The 19,168-nt window shown below is 41.5% G+C and overlaps 1 protein-coding gene across 2 annotated transcripts in view; it reads left to right on the top strand.

Moving 5' to 3' along the window:
- Positions 1-16,011: 16,011 nt before the first annotated feature.
- PCDH10 (protocadherin 10) overlaps positions 16,012-19,168 on the top strand; it is a 41,030-nt gene continuing 37,873 nt past the window's right edge. For both annotated transcript variants that reach the window (XM_021679350.1, XM_021679349.1), the window contains exon 1: positions 16,012-18,717. In XM_021679350.1, coding sequence (XP_021535025.1) covers positions 16,087-18,717 — 2,631 coding nt within the window. In that variant the 5' untranslated portion in view covers positions 16,012-16,086. The remainder of the gene's footprint in view (positions 18,718-19,168) is intronic.

Genomic DNA, 19,168 nt, shown 5'->3' with positions numbered 1-19,168 from the left:
TTTTAACTAGAAAAAGTTTTTGTAAGCACTGAGCACAATGTCCCAAATATACAGGACTTCATTTCACATTTTTAAATAAGTGAGTAAATAAGTATATGAAGTTAGTAGCAAATAAATAAGTAAGCTTGGGAGATAGGCATTTTGCTAACATAAAACTAGGAAATTGAGGCAGGCAGGAGAAAATCTTTCGAGCATTAAAACAAGAGTGAGCATTTTGTAATCATAGAGTACGCATTCACAGAGGACATGAGTTGTTCTAAGACCATTGCTTGCATAAGAATGGTATTTTTGCAAAGGGCAATGGAGGCAGGCTCTTGGACCAGTTAAGTTTGATAAAGTTCTTTGTCGTCAGTTTCCATATGAAACTTACTTGTTCAAATGACAATAACTACATTTTCTTTTTCACTTTTAATTGATCTTTTTATTCTTTAGCCATTCCTCATGGAAAATAAGGGTTTTGATAATGTAACCAAGAAATTCTTCCAAGGTCTCCTTCTGGGAACTCAACAACTTAAACCACAGTTTTACCTGTGGTAAAACTTAAATACTTCTTAAATACTATCTTACGTTTCTGCCAAAAAAAAAACAGGAAACCTACTCTCTACCCAAATATCCCTTTACCTTTTCTTTAAAAGCCTTCTTGCCATTAGAATGACAAAGTTATTTTAGTGGTTCTCCCACTAATTTAGTGTTTGGGGCAAATCGCCTAGTGGGAAAACACTCAATTTAATAGCTAATGAGAAATCTACTTTGAAGCAACTCCTGAAGGAAATCTTAAAAAAGAACAGCTAAAGTTGTTTTTGTTTTCTCTTCCCATGGCAAAACAACCCTAGTCACTTACTAATAACACACTCTATTTCATCTCTGAATTCTATAACCCTCACAAATTTCAGAGATACTTACTCTTAAATTAAAAGATCCTCTTAACCTGTTCAGCTTTTCCTATTCTCCAAAGCACTTTTCACCTTCTGACATACTAGATGATTTATTTATTTAATACATTCATTTGTTGTTGTCTGTACACACACACACTAAAATGAAGGCAAGAACATTTGTCTGTTTTATTCACTAATATATCCTGAACACCTTGACACATGGTAGGTGCTGAATATGGATTTCTTGGAATGAATAAATGAATGAACCAAAATTTCTTGCCATTTTTTATTTCAAATTGAAGTTACATGGAGCATAACAATGTATTAGCTTCTGGGGAAGGCCCTATATTTAATAAACTTGAGTTCATAAACTTGAAATCTAGATTATCATACAGGTCCATGCAAGCACAACCTAAATAAATGATTTTTTCCTAGGCTCTAGCCAAACATGCAAAATAAGTCAACCATACTCACACTGCAATATCCATCGACATCTTGAAGATTTTTATTTATTTATTTTTTTATTAAACCTAGGCATCCATAGTGGGACAGATTGAAATCTCAACTAATATAATAATAAAACATTCTTAGAAAGACATATTCTGCGGGAATATGACAGCTCCAAGCATAGTATTTCTTTCAGGTGAAAAGATATCATTCTTAACATAACTATCCGACTCAAAAGCTATCTGAGAGAGTAAATTATTCAAAAACAGGGAGGCTAAATCCTGGGGTCCACTGCATTTCTCCAACCCAAATAGGAGGAGGTTTGGGGTTGGTCTCCTAACATTTTCATGGTTTCAATTTGTTTTTCAAATGAACTTAGCTCAATACACTTAGCTAATGTCTTCTTACATTTCTACAGGTCTATGCCTACTTTAGACTCCAAACGCTTAAGGGTATTCAGACTTCCAAATGCTAGAGAACCACATCTTATCAAAAAACAATAAAACCTGTTGCAAAGTACTTAAGAAACATTCACGTTTTGAGAACTTATCTTTTGGACCTTGAAAAAAATCTGAAAAACAGTTCCTGAATTTCTCTAAGTCTACTTATTTCTTATTAGAATTAATAATGCTTCAATATCAGCTTGAGAGAACCAAATGATCCTAAAACAATTGCCCAGCATTAATGTGAGCATTTGCAAGCAAGCAAATCTATTTGAAAATTATAAGCTACATAGAGGCCAAAAATTGCAAAGTAACTGCATTAAAATGAATAAACAAATTATGGTGGGGAAAGGGATAAACAAAGCAAGCAAGTACACAAACATAAAAAACTCCCTGCAATGGAGAAACACATACACAAAGTAAATACCACTTACTTGGTTAGCAGTACAGTAGCAGTATTGGGTAATGTCAGCCCTACACTACTAATTATTGACTTGACCCTCAGCAAGTAGCTGAATCTACTCCATTCTCAATTTTCTCCTTTATACATAGGATTTTGGATTAGATAAAATGGTTTTAGTTTAAAAGGGAAAGAGATTATTTTACAAAGTTCAATATGTAAAACAAAGCAAGAGGAAAATTGCAGGGCACCAGAGTTTGACCTGCTTGCCTCTTTGGCTCTCACCTCCACTCTGCCCCATCTTTCAACCCCCTTATGTCTCTGAGTAACCTTCATAAAACCTTTGGATGCACTTTGTGAAAATTTCTGGAAGGAATGGTGTCAATGAACCACTCTAATGCCTAATGTTCTTATTCTCCGTAAGATGGGTATGAGTATTGATAATCAATTTAAAGTTTTTCTGTTTCTCTACATCATGTATAATTTTATAATCATACTCATGAATATAATGCTTTCAGAGTGGATATGAGGCATAAAGAACAGCAATTTTGTACTTATTCTCAAAGATAGATATCACACCTCAAGATAGTAAATCAAGAAAGTATTGAAGTTTTACAATTAGCAGTCAAAACACATGTGCTTGTAACTTTTAAAACAGAAGATGTAGAGACAGAATAAAAAGTCTCTTGTCACTGGTTTGATATGTAATTCTAAGGAGACTTTCAGCTTTAAAATTCTGATGTTAATATTAAGTCAACTGGTCAGTGAATATTATACTGTTTCTAATGTATCTTTAACAACATTACCAAAAAAAACACAAAAAACAAAAAAACCACTTTGTACCTTTCAGAATAAACCTGAGCTTTAAAATACTTCCCAAGAGCATGCTCTTATTTGAGAGAGTTTATCTGATGTTCTTACATTAAAAACAAAAAGGAGAGGGGAGTTAGAATTGGGAGTTAGAACAGGAGTTAAAATTACAATAAGCTTAAATATGAAATTGTTAACCAAGTGAGATATTTTCTATCTACCTGCAATAAAACATAGAATTTAGCTGTGTATACTGCCACCTATAATTCACTGAAATATAACACATTCTTCTCAGATAAAAAAAGAAAATTCGCAAATGTTGCTGAACACAACACAAATCAGCAGGGATTCTGTGACCACCAGCAATTTAAGAGAACAGTGCCATATTAAAATGATGTTCTTAAATGCCATAACCTTTAATTTTTAATCCATTTTATTCATAATTATTAAAGTTAGAATAAACTATAAAATCAATAACATTTCTGTCTTTATATCTAAAATTCTTCTTCATATGTAAAATTTCAGAGCACAGAAACACAGTTCTTGTTATAGTCTCCAGTCTATAAATCAGATCTCATGCTCCCAAGCACGTCCTTATTTTAAACATAAAAATGTTACATAAGTTATGAGAAAGCCACCTAAATCCAAGCTACTAACTTTAAGGGTGAGAAAAAAGAGCACCTTTTTAAAGGGGCATTCATTTTAAAATCATAAATGAATTTTCCCATCCTAGATTAATTCAGGTGTGCTATTAAAAAGAATCATGGCAAAGATCAATAAATTTTTAAAATAAATCATGTGCTCTAGGTTGATATTTACCTTTTTTTTTTTTTTTTGCCTTTCAGAGGTAAATCTTATATATTTAATTCTACAAAAACAGTTAAATAAAAACTGATATACTAAAACATGATTGAAAAAACAAAAACCTTTTAGACAAATTTTAATGTGAATTTCAGTAAGAAATAGCCATAAAAACAACAGTAACTTAGCTTTCCAATAAGAAGACATTGTCAAAGCTATCTAAGCATGTTAGAAATACTCTCCACTTGGGGGGAACACCTGGGTGGCTCAGCCGGTTAAGCGTCTTTGGCTGAGGTCATGATCCTGGGGTCCTGGATGGAGTTCGGCATTGGGCTCCCTGCTCAGCGGGGAGTCTGCTTCTCCCCCTCCCTCTGCCTGCCGCTCCCCTGGCTTGTGCTCGCTCTCTCCCTCTCTCTCTCTCTCTCTCAAATGAATAAATAAGAAAAAAAAAAAACTCTCCACTTGGAATCTGAAAAACAGGTTATTATTTCAAAGACTCTTTAACTGAAAGAAACCTCTTAAGAGTTTCTGGGATCTCAACACCAAAAATTGGGAATTTTTCTAACCCTGGTAATGAGGAATACATTGAAAGGCTAACGATATTAATTCCCCTCCTCCCACGTCAATGTCAAAAGGAACTCACGTTGCAATAAAGGTCCAAAAATTTCAAGCTTCGATTTCCCCTTGCAGAATCTCCATCTGTTGCCACCATCAGCAGTTTTAGTAACAGGGGATCCCAGGATTGCCTCCCAGGAGAAGGCTACTGTTCTCCACTTGAAGGCCTCACGTTGTGGGAAGAGCACGATTTCTGCTGTCTCTCACATATTTGTTCGGGAAGTTCTTTTACTTGCCTTCAGGAGTAACCCCGAAGAGCACAACGTCAAGCCCTTGCATGAAAAGCATCTGGAGTGATGTACACGCGCCACGTGCGGAAGGATTTCAGTCTAAAACCGAAACCAAGCTTCTGAGTTTCCGAAATGGAGTATCTCACGCATGCGCTCTTAGGAAAACCTAGGCCTGGTTTCCCATTAAAAAAATTGTGCTCGCTCGCTCGCTCTCTCTCTCAAATGAATAAATAAGAAAAAAAATACTCTCCACTTGGAATGTCCCCATTTAAAAAAGAGGGAAACTTCTCTCTGGGCAAAGGAACATCCACGAAGAATCTCTCCCTCTCCTCAAGCCCAGTAAACTTACTGCTTGGATTCTTGCTGGACTTCCCATTCTTTGCACTCCTTGCCCATTGCAGCCTGCTGAGGCCCTCAGGCTCGCAAAAGCTTGGTATATTTTGCCTTCTGATATGCAGTTCTTTTGCTATTCCTGAATAAACTCAATTTCTGGTAATTCAAGTTTACCTTTTTTTTTTTTCAGTTGAGAGATGCTATCATAAATCTAATTATCCCATGGTTTTATATCTTTTAATAAATGCTCAAATCCAGCGGGGAATTCATTTTCATATATCATGAAAGATGAAAAACTAAACCTTTTCACAACAGACATGAAACTTCTCCATTTTAAACCAAGCAAACTTCAACATATAGCATCACCTGATGTTGTGTGGTCTATCCTGTTTCACTGATACTTTTTTTTTTAATTTTCCTATACCAAAAACATAGTTTTAACTACTATGCCTTTTTTCTTCCTAAAGTGTGTACTTTACCTTTACACTGAAATCCTTTCATTCTGGTCAACTAATCCTGACTTTACTAGTCTGTGAAAAACCTCACAGGATTACTCTTAATCTTGCATATGTAAAATAGTTGTCAGACTATTACAGAATTATTTCCAAACTCCATAACATCTAAACCACAATATAGGTCTGGCAGTTATGGAATAAGGAAGCTGGGGGATCTGAAAGAAAAAAAAAAAAATATGTATCTATATACACTAAGGCAACCAATAGCCTTTTCTTGAAGAGACATAATTCCATTTCAGGTGATTGAGGAATAGAGAAGCTAGAAGCAAGACAGTGTCCCCTCTGGCTTGAAATTCAGTATATCGCTTTGAGTCTACGAAGTTAATCAACATTTCTTTTTAACTGAACCCTGAAGTACTCTTCTAAATTGTAGTATCTCCTGATTCTATCTGAAGCAGCAAATGTCCTCCCATCTCGTCTATGTTTACCCTTAACCTCTAACATTCTAATCACAGAGGACTCCTTAGCTTGTCATGACCTTATAAAAGGAATAAAACACTTCAGAATATTGGCAATTTTACTTACTCTATTCATATTTGTATGCAAGGTCAACATAGTATATATGAAATAGGGTGAAAATTAGAAAACAAAATCATAATGATATATCACTTTTGAGTAGTAGTTGGAGAAGAAATGCATTTCATTATTTGTAAGCACTTAAACAGTGAACTTTCCATCTTAGTTTCCTTGGCAATAACCGACTTCAAAAGACCTTTCTGAAATATGGATTATTAAAAACATAGATTATGGAATTGAGCAAACTATCTTAGAAATATATTTTAAGATGAATAATAATAGAAAGTTAAAAGATCAATCATTCATTTATTTAGTCAGCACATTTTTATGAAGTACTGGTTATGCAGCCAAAAAAATCCATCAAAAATGTGACCATTTAGCTGAATGTTTGTCATGTTCCTTAGACTTAAGTAATAGTTCTCTCTCTTATCTGTCCAGCAGAATGAAAATATGTTCTTGTTAAGTTAGATACTTAGAATCTAATTAACTTAGTCTGAGTAGGAAAGGTTAAAAAATGGTTTGAGAAAATCAGCAATCAGCACTTCATCATTAGATTAGCAACAGCCAAGGTCTTCAAATATGTATGCTAATGAACAAGCAATAATATTATGTCTTATCATAATTCTAAGGCTGAACATTGGCTATTAGCCCAAACCATACCAAAAACATTACTCAGGTATATATGCTAAATGAGGATCTCACCCTTGTCTGCTGACCTTAAATTTGGCCAAGTTCTTGCAGGTGGTGATGGGGAGGAAAAAAATCCAATGAAACAAAATTAAGGTCCTCAGACATTGTAGATTTAAGGAAATGAGTCCAGAGTCAGGATATTGCCCCACAATTGAAAAGATTAATTTGCTGTTTTTATGATCTCTATAGAAAAGCTTTTTGCTATCACTGCCTTCACTTCTTCACTGTGCAAATCCCTCTAACCTGCTTCAGATAGTTTTAAATCATAACAAGGGGTGCTTGGGTGGGTCAGAGTGACCGACTCTTGATTTCGGCTCAGGTCATGATCTCAGGGTCCTGAAATCAAACCCTGGGTGAGACTCTGTGTCTGCTTGAAATTCTCCCTCTCCCTATGCCCCTCCCCTGCCTATTCATGCATGCTCTATCTCTCTCTCACTCAAAAATCAATCAATCAATCATAACAAAAACTGCCCTTTTCTGGAAATCTTTGCTTAACTAATTGGTTTTATTCTAGTCTTTTCTTTATTCCTTATGCATTTGGTGGTCATAGTCATTATATGTTTAAACAGGATTTTTCATACTGTTCAATAAAGTTATTCAAACTTTTTAATGTATATTCTTTATATATCAAATTGAGTATGAATCCTTAAAAAAAAATCCATGATTTACATTTTTTCTATTCTTTCAGTATTCCTATGACTGTGCTCTTATCACACCAGCACCCATGCATGTTTTTGCTTCTAAAATTATAAGAAGCTGCTGAAGAGAATACTAATAATTAGGCAGAAAAACTGCAAGGAGAAGGATGCTGGGGAGAAAGTCAAATACAATTGAGGCTTGAGACTCAGAATTGGTCATTCTAATAAACTCATTCTATTTTGAGTAATAGATTTTCACTAATTTGTTTTTAATTTTGAGAATTTTAGTACTCATTAGCATGAATAGAGTAGTAGGTATTAAAGCTTTATATCAAGGAACTGGAAGAAAAATAAGTGAATCTATCAAATTAGTGTACTTTAATCCTAAAATTTTGATAAATACAGAAGTAAGAAAAACAAATTTCTACAATGAAAGAGCATGTTCTTATCAAAATGATTTTTAAAATCTATCTACATATCAGTATTAGTATTATCATACAAATTAAATAGAAATTAGATATTTTCTGATAATTTTTAAATTAAATAGAAAATTTAAACTTATCTGGAAGAAAAAAAAAGTTTTAAAATAAAACGCAACTATGAGAAAAGGTCATTACTGATTTTTATGTCTTGGTGCCTAGTTAAAATGTTGTTAGTTTAGTCTTCTTCATTTATTATTTGCATCCAATCTTCAAAATTATATTATAATTTCCTGTAAATAGAAACAATGTGAAACTGTTTTTGCACCTCAAAGTAAATACTTTAGTTTGCATTTCATAAAGGAAATAAAATCATTATATATCATCATATTTTAACAGATGTTCAGCATGTTTGATACACTTTGACAGAGTTTCAAAGGAGTTAAGTAATGTGTCCAAGTTCAAATATTTTGAGAAGCAGGGATTTGAGCCCAATTTGGCTTGATTGTCAAGTTTATGTTCTTCATACTTTACTGTACCATTGCCTTCCACAGTTGTGTACCTTGAGAAATGAGTAAGATATAGAACTACCCTGTAGAGCCTACATTGCACATACTCTGAGTGACTGGGTATACTTCTAAAAGAAATATGATATTTTCCTCTGTCCACACTTATTATCAAAATAATAATGTGTTTTACTTACAGTAGGTAAATAAGATTCCATAATCATCTTCCTTTGATTATTTCTTTCCGTATTAAAATTGTTTTAAAGTTGTTTTCTTCCATTTTCTGCTGGCATAAAATTGTCAGACAAATTTATTTAACTTTGAAATTTCAAGTTAAAACAATCTTTTCTGAGCAACACTGAAGAAATTAGTATAAAGTGATAGTAGAAATTTTGCTTAAAGAAACAGGTTTCCTTTTAAATTAAGGACCAGTTCAGAAATATATACAAAATAAACACTAATATTTGCATTGTAAAAAAATTGATATACTTCTTTTTTTTCCCTAGCTTTCAACAAACTCTAATAAACTAAGACAATACTTTCGGGACCATTGATCAACATTGTATTTTTCAGGACTGGATGAAGCAGAGATGCCTTCCTTTTGGACGTTTGTTTTATCAATTTCCATTTTCAATCATTAAAACCTACAATTCCCATGTCAGGCACTTCTGCACGAGAAAAAGATGGCTGCTATGAACCATTCACTCTTGTAAGAAAACATATTCAAGCTTGGGTTTCCTGACAATACTCCCTCATACACACACACACACACACACACACACACACACACAACACCTCCTTAAATTCATTTATGAATTTCTCCATGGCTCAACTCAATGTGCTAGCCATTTTGACTAGGATAAAACCAGTACTGTTGTCTGTACAAAATCTGGATGAACCCCCACCTCTAAATTAGCTCATTTATTTGGTTTGTTTTACCTCTTAAATAAATCTAACTCACACTAGAAAAACATCATGGTGTAGGAAAGTGAGCCTCAACATGAGCATCAAAAGGCCTGGATGTGAATTTTGTATTAATTTGAAGAGTAACTTAAATGCTGAACATCCTTAGTATCTTTACCTATAATGTTGAAATGATAATACTTACAGACATGGGGACGGATATGATAACTTATGTAAGGATGCTTGGAATACATTGGCTGTTTAAAAGTCATTACTCTGTTTCACCTAAAATGCCCCCCAAAACTGTAATAAAATAAAGCATTTTACAGTGTAGCATTGTCAGGCCCATTGAAATAAGACATCATGAAAATCAAGTTTCTCATATAAAGAGTTACACTAAGTAGGCAGGCAGTCAAACTGAAATAGATAATTTTTTATTGAAGTATCTATTTACTGTTTACTATTGTAATTCCAATTACTAATTACTAATGTAATTCTCAAGTTATGTTTGACATTATTTGCATGGTGTCTGTCTCCAATACCATTTTCAAACTCTTCAGAAAATAATGCTATGGCTTTTAACCCTAATCACAATTTGGATAATCTCATTTTGTATTTATAAACTCAAGGGGCTTCCCCTTAAGAAAACAACTTATACTTACCAGACAAACACTAGCATTATGCTGACTGTATCATTGTCAAATAAGAAGCAAAACACACTGGGGAAGAAAAAACACAGAATTCTAGACACCTTTTTTCTTACTTATAAAACTTAATCAGGGCTTGCAATTAATTTTGGATATTGTTCTGAATCGATCTTAATGTTTAAACCTTCATTTCTACCATTGGGCCCCATCAGTAAAACCCACACATCACTTATGTTAGCAAAGCAGCTTGCTTTTTAAATGTGATGTCTTGTTGTTCTTATTTACAATCCTAATCACATCATTGATTTCAGTAAACTTTCAGTAAGAGTGATTATTAATGCTGTCAAAAGCAGAAACTGTGATTCAATTTTTTTCCTTTTCTTTTTTTTATAAACCCGGATAATTAAAATTAAGCCTAATAATGTGGCTCTGGAGGCCTCTGGGTAACTAGAAGTTTCCTGTGGTTGAGTATGTGAGACAGCAAAGACACTGTCTTCACTTAAAATTCTACCATGCCCTAAAATACTTATATAAGCCACAAATGGTTAAATAAAAGTGCTAGGTGTAGTCACTCATCATAACACAGAGGTGAGGTAACTAGATTTTTCCCCAGACTCAAAAAGCAAGCATCACATAAAATTTTATCTGATTTTTTTTCTATAATTTAAGACAGCCATAAGATCTATTCTCTCTACTAAGACCAAAATAAAACTAAGGTGTATGACCTTTTTACTAACTCAGGTGTGTCTTCAACACACTAAGGAATTAAACAATGTTTTGGAAAAATAGGATAAAGCAAATATGAAGAAGGTAAGAGACATATTGGAGAAATCATATTTTTCAATATCAAAAGCAATGAAAGAAAAAGCTAAGATGAGATTATGCATTTTGATTTTCAGAGTAAGAGGTCATGATGTAACAAAGATCGTCATTCTAAATTAGATCTATTTATTTGCATTCTGAAAGAAAGTGTGGAACAAAACGTAAGTTTCAGAAGGACTATTTATCACCCAAAGACAAAAAATGTGAAGGAGCTGACTAGAATGTCAGTATGTTCCATGTTCACCCTCCCCCCCATACTCAGGAAAAATATATATATTTGGAACCCATATCAGACACCATTGCCTAATTTAAAAATATTCCTGGACCTCTTATTGATCAATATCTCTTATAGAAAGGATGAGAGTGTAGCATCTGAACTGAAACCGTATTATTAGAAAATGATATCGTGAGCATTAGGATGTATAATTCATGTTGCTTTCATTTGCTCAGACCATTGTAAAAATCCATAAATCATTTTCTTCTTCATGTATTGCTTAAGTGCAATTTGTCATTTTGCATTAGAGGGCTGTTTCAGCTCATCAGTGCTTTTAATTCACTGTTTAGAGTTTAACAAAATGCTGGCCCTGTCTGATAACTGAAAAGACACTGAAATGTGAAGCCGCACCAATATTAACTAGGTTAAACAAAATGGAGAAGAACATTTTTACTTTGAATATAAGTAATGCTTTAATGGAAAATCTAGTATTCCCAGTCCCCAAAACACAGATTGGTTTGTTCTCTGTTGATTTCAGAACATTGCAACACAGTATCTAAAGAGTAACCTAAAGGCTTATAATAGTTTATGCTATAAATCTTTCTAGAAACTCTAGTAAACATTCTCTCTCTAAAGTAGATGAACAAAAAATTACAGTGTCTGTGTCTCCAAAGCCTTGCCTTCCCACCTCTTAAGTTAGGTTACACTACTGCAAATAAACCTATTTCATGGATACCCGTAAGAGATGCAGCATGGTCCAGGTGCTCTGAGTTTGCTCTCTGCACTGTCCTTGCTGGGAATGACAAATGCCAGGAATCATCCAGCTCAATCTTAGCCGGGTCTGGTGTTTAAAATACTTCTTATTGACAATTTAAATTTTTTTCTTCCATTTCTTAAAAAAAAAAAAAAATCTCCTCTCAAAGCTCTGGGCACACTGCAATAATAAGAGGATTTAGAAACAAATTGCTTTCAAGTCAAGTGAAATCACTGCAAACACTCATTTATCCAAACGCTGGCTAACAAACTTGTTTCCCTCCTGCCTTTTCCAAAAAAGGGTAGGGAAGAAAACAACCCTGTTACCTAGTTTCAAAGTTTGTAACTATGTATATAAAATGCATTTGTGGGATTCTTAGCGCCCCCCCCCCCAATTTCTGCTGTACTTAGAGGCCAATGAAATACATGAGTGCGCATTATCATTCTCATACACCAACCAGGACTTTTATGAAAATTGATTTTGATACATCCCTCGAAATAGAACTACTTTCCCCTTCTGATTTAGGATTTAATTTGTTTTGGCCCAGATAGTTGGCTCCCCTGTAGGGGATGTTGGGGGTAGGGGGTAAGGTTGTGTTCCCTAGGTGTTGCTGCTCCCTTCTGGGTCCAGTAATGGGGGTAGGGGGGAGAGAGGGATGCAGTATCACAGGATATTCTCCACTTCAAAGAGGTCGTGAACCCCACTGCCGAGGCTCTTATTTACGTAATCATGGCCTCACTAAATTCCGGGTTCACCGAAGGGAATGTAAAAGGAAAAGGAATTAAGAGGCATTTTTAAAAGGCTTTTGTTTTGTGGGTGATGGGGTGGGGGTGTATAATGTTTCCAGGGTAAGGAGGCAGGAAAGGCTATTAATGCCAGTATATGATTCTTGCCCTGAACAAAATGCTCTCTCAGTTGCCCTTGGCTGGAGTTACCTAGAAGGAGGTGTACAGCCGGGCTCTGGTCTGTTCCCCCTGGCAGAAGACCCCGTCGTCACCCCAAAGGTCCTGGGCAGCTTCAGAGACCAGAAGTCAAAGGCGAGACCTCTAGGGGACCCGGGCCTGTGTCGCCCGAGCGGACACAGGCCTTTTCGACCCAAGAAATCCTGCAGAGCCCCCAACAGGCGAACCCTGCGGAAGGAGAGCGCTCCAAAGCAAAATTCTCTGGCTTGCCCTATGCTGCTTTCGCCGCTAGGAGACGCCTGTAACCCACGTTTGCAGAGAGAGTTCCCGGCTCAAACACAACTGCTACCAAAAAAAAAAAAAAAAAAAGGCAGATCAAGTGTTACAGGGGATGGGATGTAGTGATTATTTAGAGGCAAATCCGGCCATCTCTCCACGTTCTCATCTCCACCTCTTGGAAGCTCTGTGGCTCTCAGCGAACGCCCCAAGTCTGCTCAAACTTCATCTACATTTGAAAACACAAACCCTCTCCCCCAAACAATTTCTGGATCTGCATTGTCATTCAGCCACATGTCTCTCACACGCAAACACGCGTGCACACGCACGCACACACAAGTGTTTCCAAACGTATAAATGAAAACATTAGAAAATTACCGTCATTTAAAAAATGCTCCAGGGTTCTGATGAGTCAGCTGGAAGAACTCAAAATATTTCATTTCAATCTTGCAGATCTAAAAAAAAAGGGGGGGGGAAGGGGTAGAAAGTATAGACGCAGTGCCGTTATTAATATTCAGATACACTATAATCTCCCTTTCACTGATCCACAGGTCCTTTTTATAAACTGCCACTCCATTCTCAGCAGTAGACGCGATGCTAAAATCATTTTAACTGCAGCGGTTTTCTCTTGGCTATGGCCAGTAGTCAATTTACTGCAGCTGAAAAAGGATTAGCCATTTTTGCTGGCATTCTTTCCTTCTAACCGCTCAAAGGCAGGACCCATCCATGAAAGAGCCAAGGGTGGGGGCACCAGGGCACTAGACACGCACTCGCGGGACTCACAGAGCCATGCCTCAGTCTCTAATCACGCCCGTGGACACTCGCTCTCCTTAATTCCCTGCCACGAAGAAATCTCAACGTACCTCGGGATGGGCAAAGGGCTCTCCTTTTCTCGCAGGTTGTGGCGGTGTTACTCTCGGGTCATTCATTACCAGGAAGCCGCAGGGGACCATTCTATACTGTGGCATAAGAAGAAGACTGAACAGGGGCAGCTTTAGCGAATAAACAACCCCCTACAGCCCATTAATTAATATAAAAAAATACGCTTTTAAAAATGTTTCTTGGAGAATTGGCATTCATTCCACTCTCTAACATTGAAGAGTTCGCGCTGTATTTTAACTTCACAAGAACTGGATGCATGGATGCGCTGCTTTGCCCCCACGTCACGGCAGTGGGCACTCAACGCTCCTCAAGCGCATCCTTCGATATCCGGGTGTGTGGTTCGGGGCTCCGTTGGGGCTTGCATAGCCCTGTGCGCCGGGCCAAGGAGGATGGATGTGAGCACAGTAAGTGTGCAAGCACGTTCGCTGATACCCGCAGCGGCACACACTCGGGCGCCGCATGTGCTCGGCCCCTGCCCACCGACTCATCCTCACCCCTGCCCGTGTTCTCAGCCGCCCTGCTGTTCTCATCCAGCGGTCTTGCCTCAAACCGGGCAACAATCGGTGCCTCGGTTTAGCATGGGGGCGGGGAGGGGGATCTCCAAATGTCTAGAAAAGCAGAAAATAGCCTGCTTTTTTCTACGCTACGCCGCCGCAGCGTAGCACTTGGCCGGGTGAGGCGCAGGGATATCCGGGGCGCCTTGCAGCGCCCAGCCATGCTCCGATGCCAGCGAGTCGGGCGTTAGGCTGGCGTGCTTGAAGGCAGTGCTCAAATGAAACTCTTCAGTCATTGATCAAAGTGCTCGCAGTTCGAACTAGGTCCCCAAGGGAATTAATCTATTTGGTAAGAATGTCGTGGATATACACCGAGGAAGGGAAGAGACAAGTCTAACGCGTCTGCACATCTATAGTAGCTGCCAGCCCACATCTCTTGGCGTGAATCCCTCGGCTTTTCAGGACCTACCTCTGCCCCACACTCCAACTGCTTCACTCCTTTCCACACAGCCCCTTCAGACCCTCACGCTTAGTTTTACCCAATCCATATTATATCTCTTTAAAAAAAAAAAATGTCCAGCCAATCTCTGCCAGAGCCCCTTAATTAGGTAACCCCTGCAGTTAGTGGCCCCTCTGCAACTTTTCCCCTTCCCGGTGATTTATTTCCACGATCAGTAGTAAAGGAAAATACCTTAAAGAAAAAAGAATGTTAGGCGTCATTGGAAACCCCGCTCCGGAGAGAGGATACCGCTGCTGTTGCTATTAGTTTTCGCATTTGCTGATGCAAACAGGGGAACCTCTCTATTCCCTCTCCATTACCTGCAGTTGGGGACTGGGAACTTTCCGCAGCAGAGTCCCCAGCTAGTGCCTCGGGACCTGCCGGGCTGTTCTCACTCTCACACTCACACTCACCCCGGCCGCCCGCCGGGTCGCGAGTTCCATCCCGCCCCTCCCGGCTGCCGAGTGACGCTCATGCTTGACAGCCAGATTGGCCAATTAGCGGTGGCTCGGTGGGTGGTGCTCTCCAGTTACTGGTTGGCAGAATGAGGGCGCTGCGCAAAAACAGAAAAGCGGAGCGCTCGGAGCTCAGAAACTGCCAGCCGAGATCACAGGCTCTAGGGCTGAAGCAGGAGGAGGGAAAGACTGGAAGGAAGAGAGACAGGTTAGAGGGAAAGAGGCTTGGGAAGAAAACAGCAGGAAAGAAACTGCTCATCACACTTATAGAGAGGCAAATGATGGTGGAGATGAGGACAGAGAGAGACAAAACTATGAAAGCCAAAAAATACAAATAGAGCGAAAGAGGAGAAAATGCCAAGAACATCCATCCGGAGAAATGAAGAGAATGAAAGTTTTATGCTGCAGAGCCGTTCTATGTTTTTCCGGCACAAAATTCTCTTGCTGTTTTTAAGCCCTTTTGCATTTGCCAGCCGTTGACATTGAGGCATGTTCAACGGTGCCAGCAGCGTCTCCTCTTCCTTCTCCTCTTCCTCTTCATCTTCCTCCTCCTCTTCCACCCCCTCCTTCTCCTCCTCCTCCTTTTCCTCCTCCTCCTTCTCCTCCCATCAGCAAGAAGACAAACCGAGGACAGTCTTGAAATATCGAAATTTCCTCCTTGGGATTTGCCAGCGCCGCGTTGCGCCAAGACTGTCGGAATAAAGGACGCTGACTATTGTATTATTATTTTATTAATTGGTCAGTGGGAAGATTACAGATGAGGAAAGGGGACGCCTGTCACCCTTCCTGCGCTAAGATTGAAAAATGAGGCTGAATTGGGGGAAGCCCTAAAATGAAGCAAAAGGAATAGATTTTTAAGGACAGAAAGCCACAGGAGCCCCCCACATAGCGCACTTTTATTTGTATTTTTTTTTAAGATTTTTTTTTTTTTTTCGTGGTGGTGGGGGAGGAGATTGGGTGGCTGGCTGGCTGCGGGAAGCTGCTTCCTTTCCCTTTGGAGATGATTGTGCTATTATTCTTTGCCTTGCTCTGGATGGTGGAAGGAGTCTTTTCCCAGCTTCACTACACAGTGCAGGAGGAGCAGGAACATGGCACTTTCGTGGGGAATATCGCTGAAGATCTGGGCTTGGACATTACAAAACTTTCAGCTCGCAGGTTTCAAACGGTGCCCAACTCGCGGACCCCTTACTTGGACCTCAACCTGGAGACCGGGGTGCTGTACGTGAATGAGAAGATCGACCGCGAGCAGATCTGCAAGCAGAGCCCCTCCTGCGTCCTGCACCTGGAGGTCTTCTTGGAGAACCCCCTCGAGCTGTTCCGGGTGGAGATCGAAGTGCTGGACATCAATGACAACCCCCCCTCCTTCCCGGAGCCGGACCTGACGGTGGAGATCTCTGAGAGCGCTACGCCGGGCACCCGCTTCCCCCTGGAGAGCGCTTTCGACCCAGACGTGGGCACCAACTCCTTGCGCGACTACGAGATAACCCCCAACAGCTACTTCTCCCTGGACGTGCAGACCCAGGGGGATGGCAACCGATTCGCCGAGCTGGTGCTGGAGAAGCCCCTGGACAGAGAGCAGCAAGCGGTGCACCGCTACGTGCTGACCGCGGTGGACGGGGGAGGAGGGGGAGGAGGAGGAGAAGGAGGGGGAGGCGGCGGGGGAGGGGGCCTACCACCCCAACAGCAGCGCACCGGCACTGCCCTACTCACCATCCGAGTGCTGGACTCCAACGACAATGTCCCCGCCTTCGACCAACCCGTCTACACTGTGTCCCTACCAGAGAACTCGCCACCGGGCACGCTTGTAATCCAGCTCAACGCCACAGACCCAGATGAGGGACAGAATGGCGAAGTCGTGTATTCCTTCAGCAGCCACATTTCGCCCAGGGCGCGGGAGCTCTTTGGACTCTCCCCGCGCACCGGCCGACTGGAGGTGAGCGGCGAGCTAGACTATGAAGAGAGCCCAGTGTACCAAGTATACGTACAAGCCAAGGACTTGGGCCCCAACGCGGTGCCCGCGCACTGCAAGGTGCTAGTGCGAGTACTGGATGCTAACGACAACGCGCCAGAGATAAGCTTCAGCACGGTGAAGGAGGCGGTGAGCGAGGGCGCGGCGCCGGGTACAGTGGTGGCCCTGTTTAGCGTGACCGACCGCGACTCAGAGGAAAATGGGCAGGTGCAGTGCGAGCTGTTGGGGGATGTGCCGTTCCGCCTCAAGTCTTCCTTCAAGAACTACTATACCATCGTGACCGAGGCCCCCCTGGACCGAGAGGCTGGAGACTCCTACACCCTAACAGTGGTGGCTCGGGACAGGGGTGAGCCGGCGCTCTCCACCAGTAAGTCGATCCAGGTACAAGTGTCAGATGTGAACGACAACGCACCGCGGTTTAGCCAGCCCGTCTACGACGTGTATGTGACCGAGAACAACGTGCCGGGCGCGTACATCTACGCGGTGAGCGCCACAGACCGCGATGAGGGCGCCAACGCCCAGCTAGCCTACTCTATCCTCGAGTGCCAGATCCAGGGCATGAGTGTCTTCACTTACGTGTCCATCAACTCTGAGAACGGCTACTTGTACGCCCTGCGTTCCTTCGACTACGAGCAGCTCAAGGACTTCAGCTTCCAAGTGGAAGCTCGGGACGCCGGCAGCCCCCAGGCTCTGGCTGGTAACGCCACCGTCAACATCCTCATCGTGGATCAGAACGACAATGCCCCTGCCATCGTGGCGCCCCTTCCTGGGCGCAACGGGACTCCAGCGCGCGAGGTGCTGCCCCGGTCGGCGGAGCCGGGTTACCTGCTGACGCGCGTGGCGGCAGTGGACGCAGACGACGGCGAGAACGCCCGGCTCACCTACAGCATTGTGCGGGGCAACGAAATGAACCTCTTCCGCATGGACTGGCGCACCGGGGAACTCCGCACCGCGCGTCGGGTGCCGGCCAAGCGCGACCCCCAGCGGCCTTACGAGCTGGTGATAGAGGTGCGCGACCACGGGCAGCCGCCCCTGTCCTCCACTGCCACACTGGTGGTGCAGCTGGTGGATGGAGCTGTGGAGCCCCAGGGTGGGGGCGGGGGCGGTAGCGGGGGGCCAGGGGAGCATCAGCGCCCCAGCCGCTCCGGCGGCGGGGAGACCTCGCTGGACCTCACCCTCATTCTCATCATTGCGCTGGGCTCGGTGTCCTTCATATTCCTGCTAGCCATGATCGTGCTTGCCGTGCGTTGCCAAAAAGAGAAGAAGCTCAACATCTACACGTGTCTAGCCAGCGACTGCTGCCTCTGCTGCTGCTGCTGTGGCAGCGGGGGCTCGACCTGCTGTGGCCGCCAAGCCCGGGCGCGCAAGAAGAAACTCAGCAAGTCGGACATCATGCTGGTGCAAAGCTCCAATGTACCCAGTAACCCGGCCCAAGTGCCGGTGGAGGAGTCCGGGGGCTTCGGCTCCCACCACCACAACCAGAATTACTGCTACCAGGTCTGCCTGACCCCTGAGTCCGCCAAGACCGACCTGATGTTCCTTAAGCCCTGCAGCCCTTCACGGAGTACGGACACTGAGCACAACCCCTGTGGGGCCATCGTCACTGGCTACACAGACCAGCAGCCCGACATCATCTCCAACGGAAGCATTTTGTCCAACGAGGTAAGGCTGAAGCGAAAGGACCACCATCTCTCATCTCCTCCATCTGAAAGCCTCCTCTAGCCCGGCCCTTGTATCTCTGGTGCACTGTGTATTTATATTTAGGATATTAACTTATTTGTATCTCTGTGGGGGCAGGAATTGGGGGGAGGCTATCCCACCCCTTCGTATGTAACCTAAACTTCGTGTTGTCCCTAATTTTCTGCGCTCCACCCCTCCACATTTACTTTCATTTCCTCCCCTTGGTGCTTTGCCACCTTGGACCCTCCTTCTTCCCTCTGGCATCCTTCCTTTAAAATCCTAACCCCTTCTCAGTCCTTTCCCTTCTCAGAAATCTGAGGGTAAAGGGAAAAGTGCGCGGGGGGAGCGAGGGAATTGCGATGGAGGGACTTTCTGGTACTGGCAAAGGTCTTTTTCTCTTTGCGTTTGTCCCAGGCATTAATAAAGTTAATTC

Source organism: Neomonachus schauinslandi, chromosome 2, assembly GCF_002201575.2.
Source record: "Neomonachus schauinslandi chromosome 2, ASM220157v2, whole genome shotgun sequence".
NCBI classification, from domain to species: domain Eukaryota; kingdom Metazoa; phylum Chordata; class Mammalia; order Carnivora; family Phocidae; genus Neomonachus; species Neomonachus schauinslandi.
The sequence above is the reverse complement of the archived record's forward strand: the minus strand, read 5'-3'. Positions and strand labels throughout refer to the sequence as shown.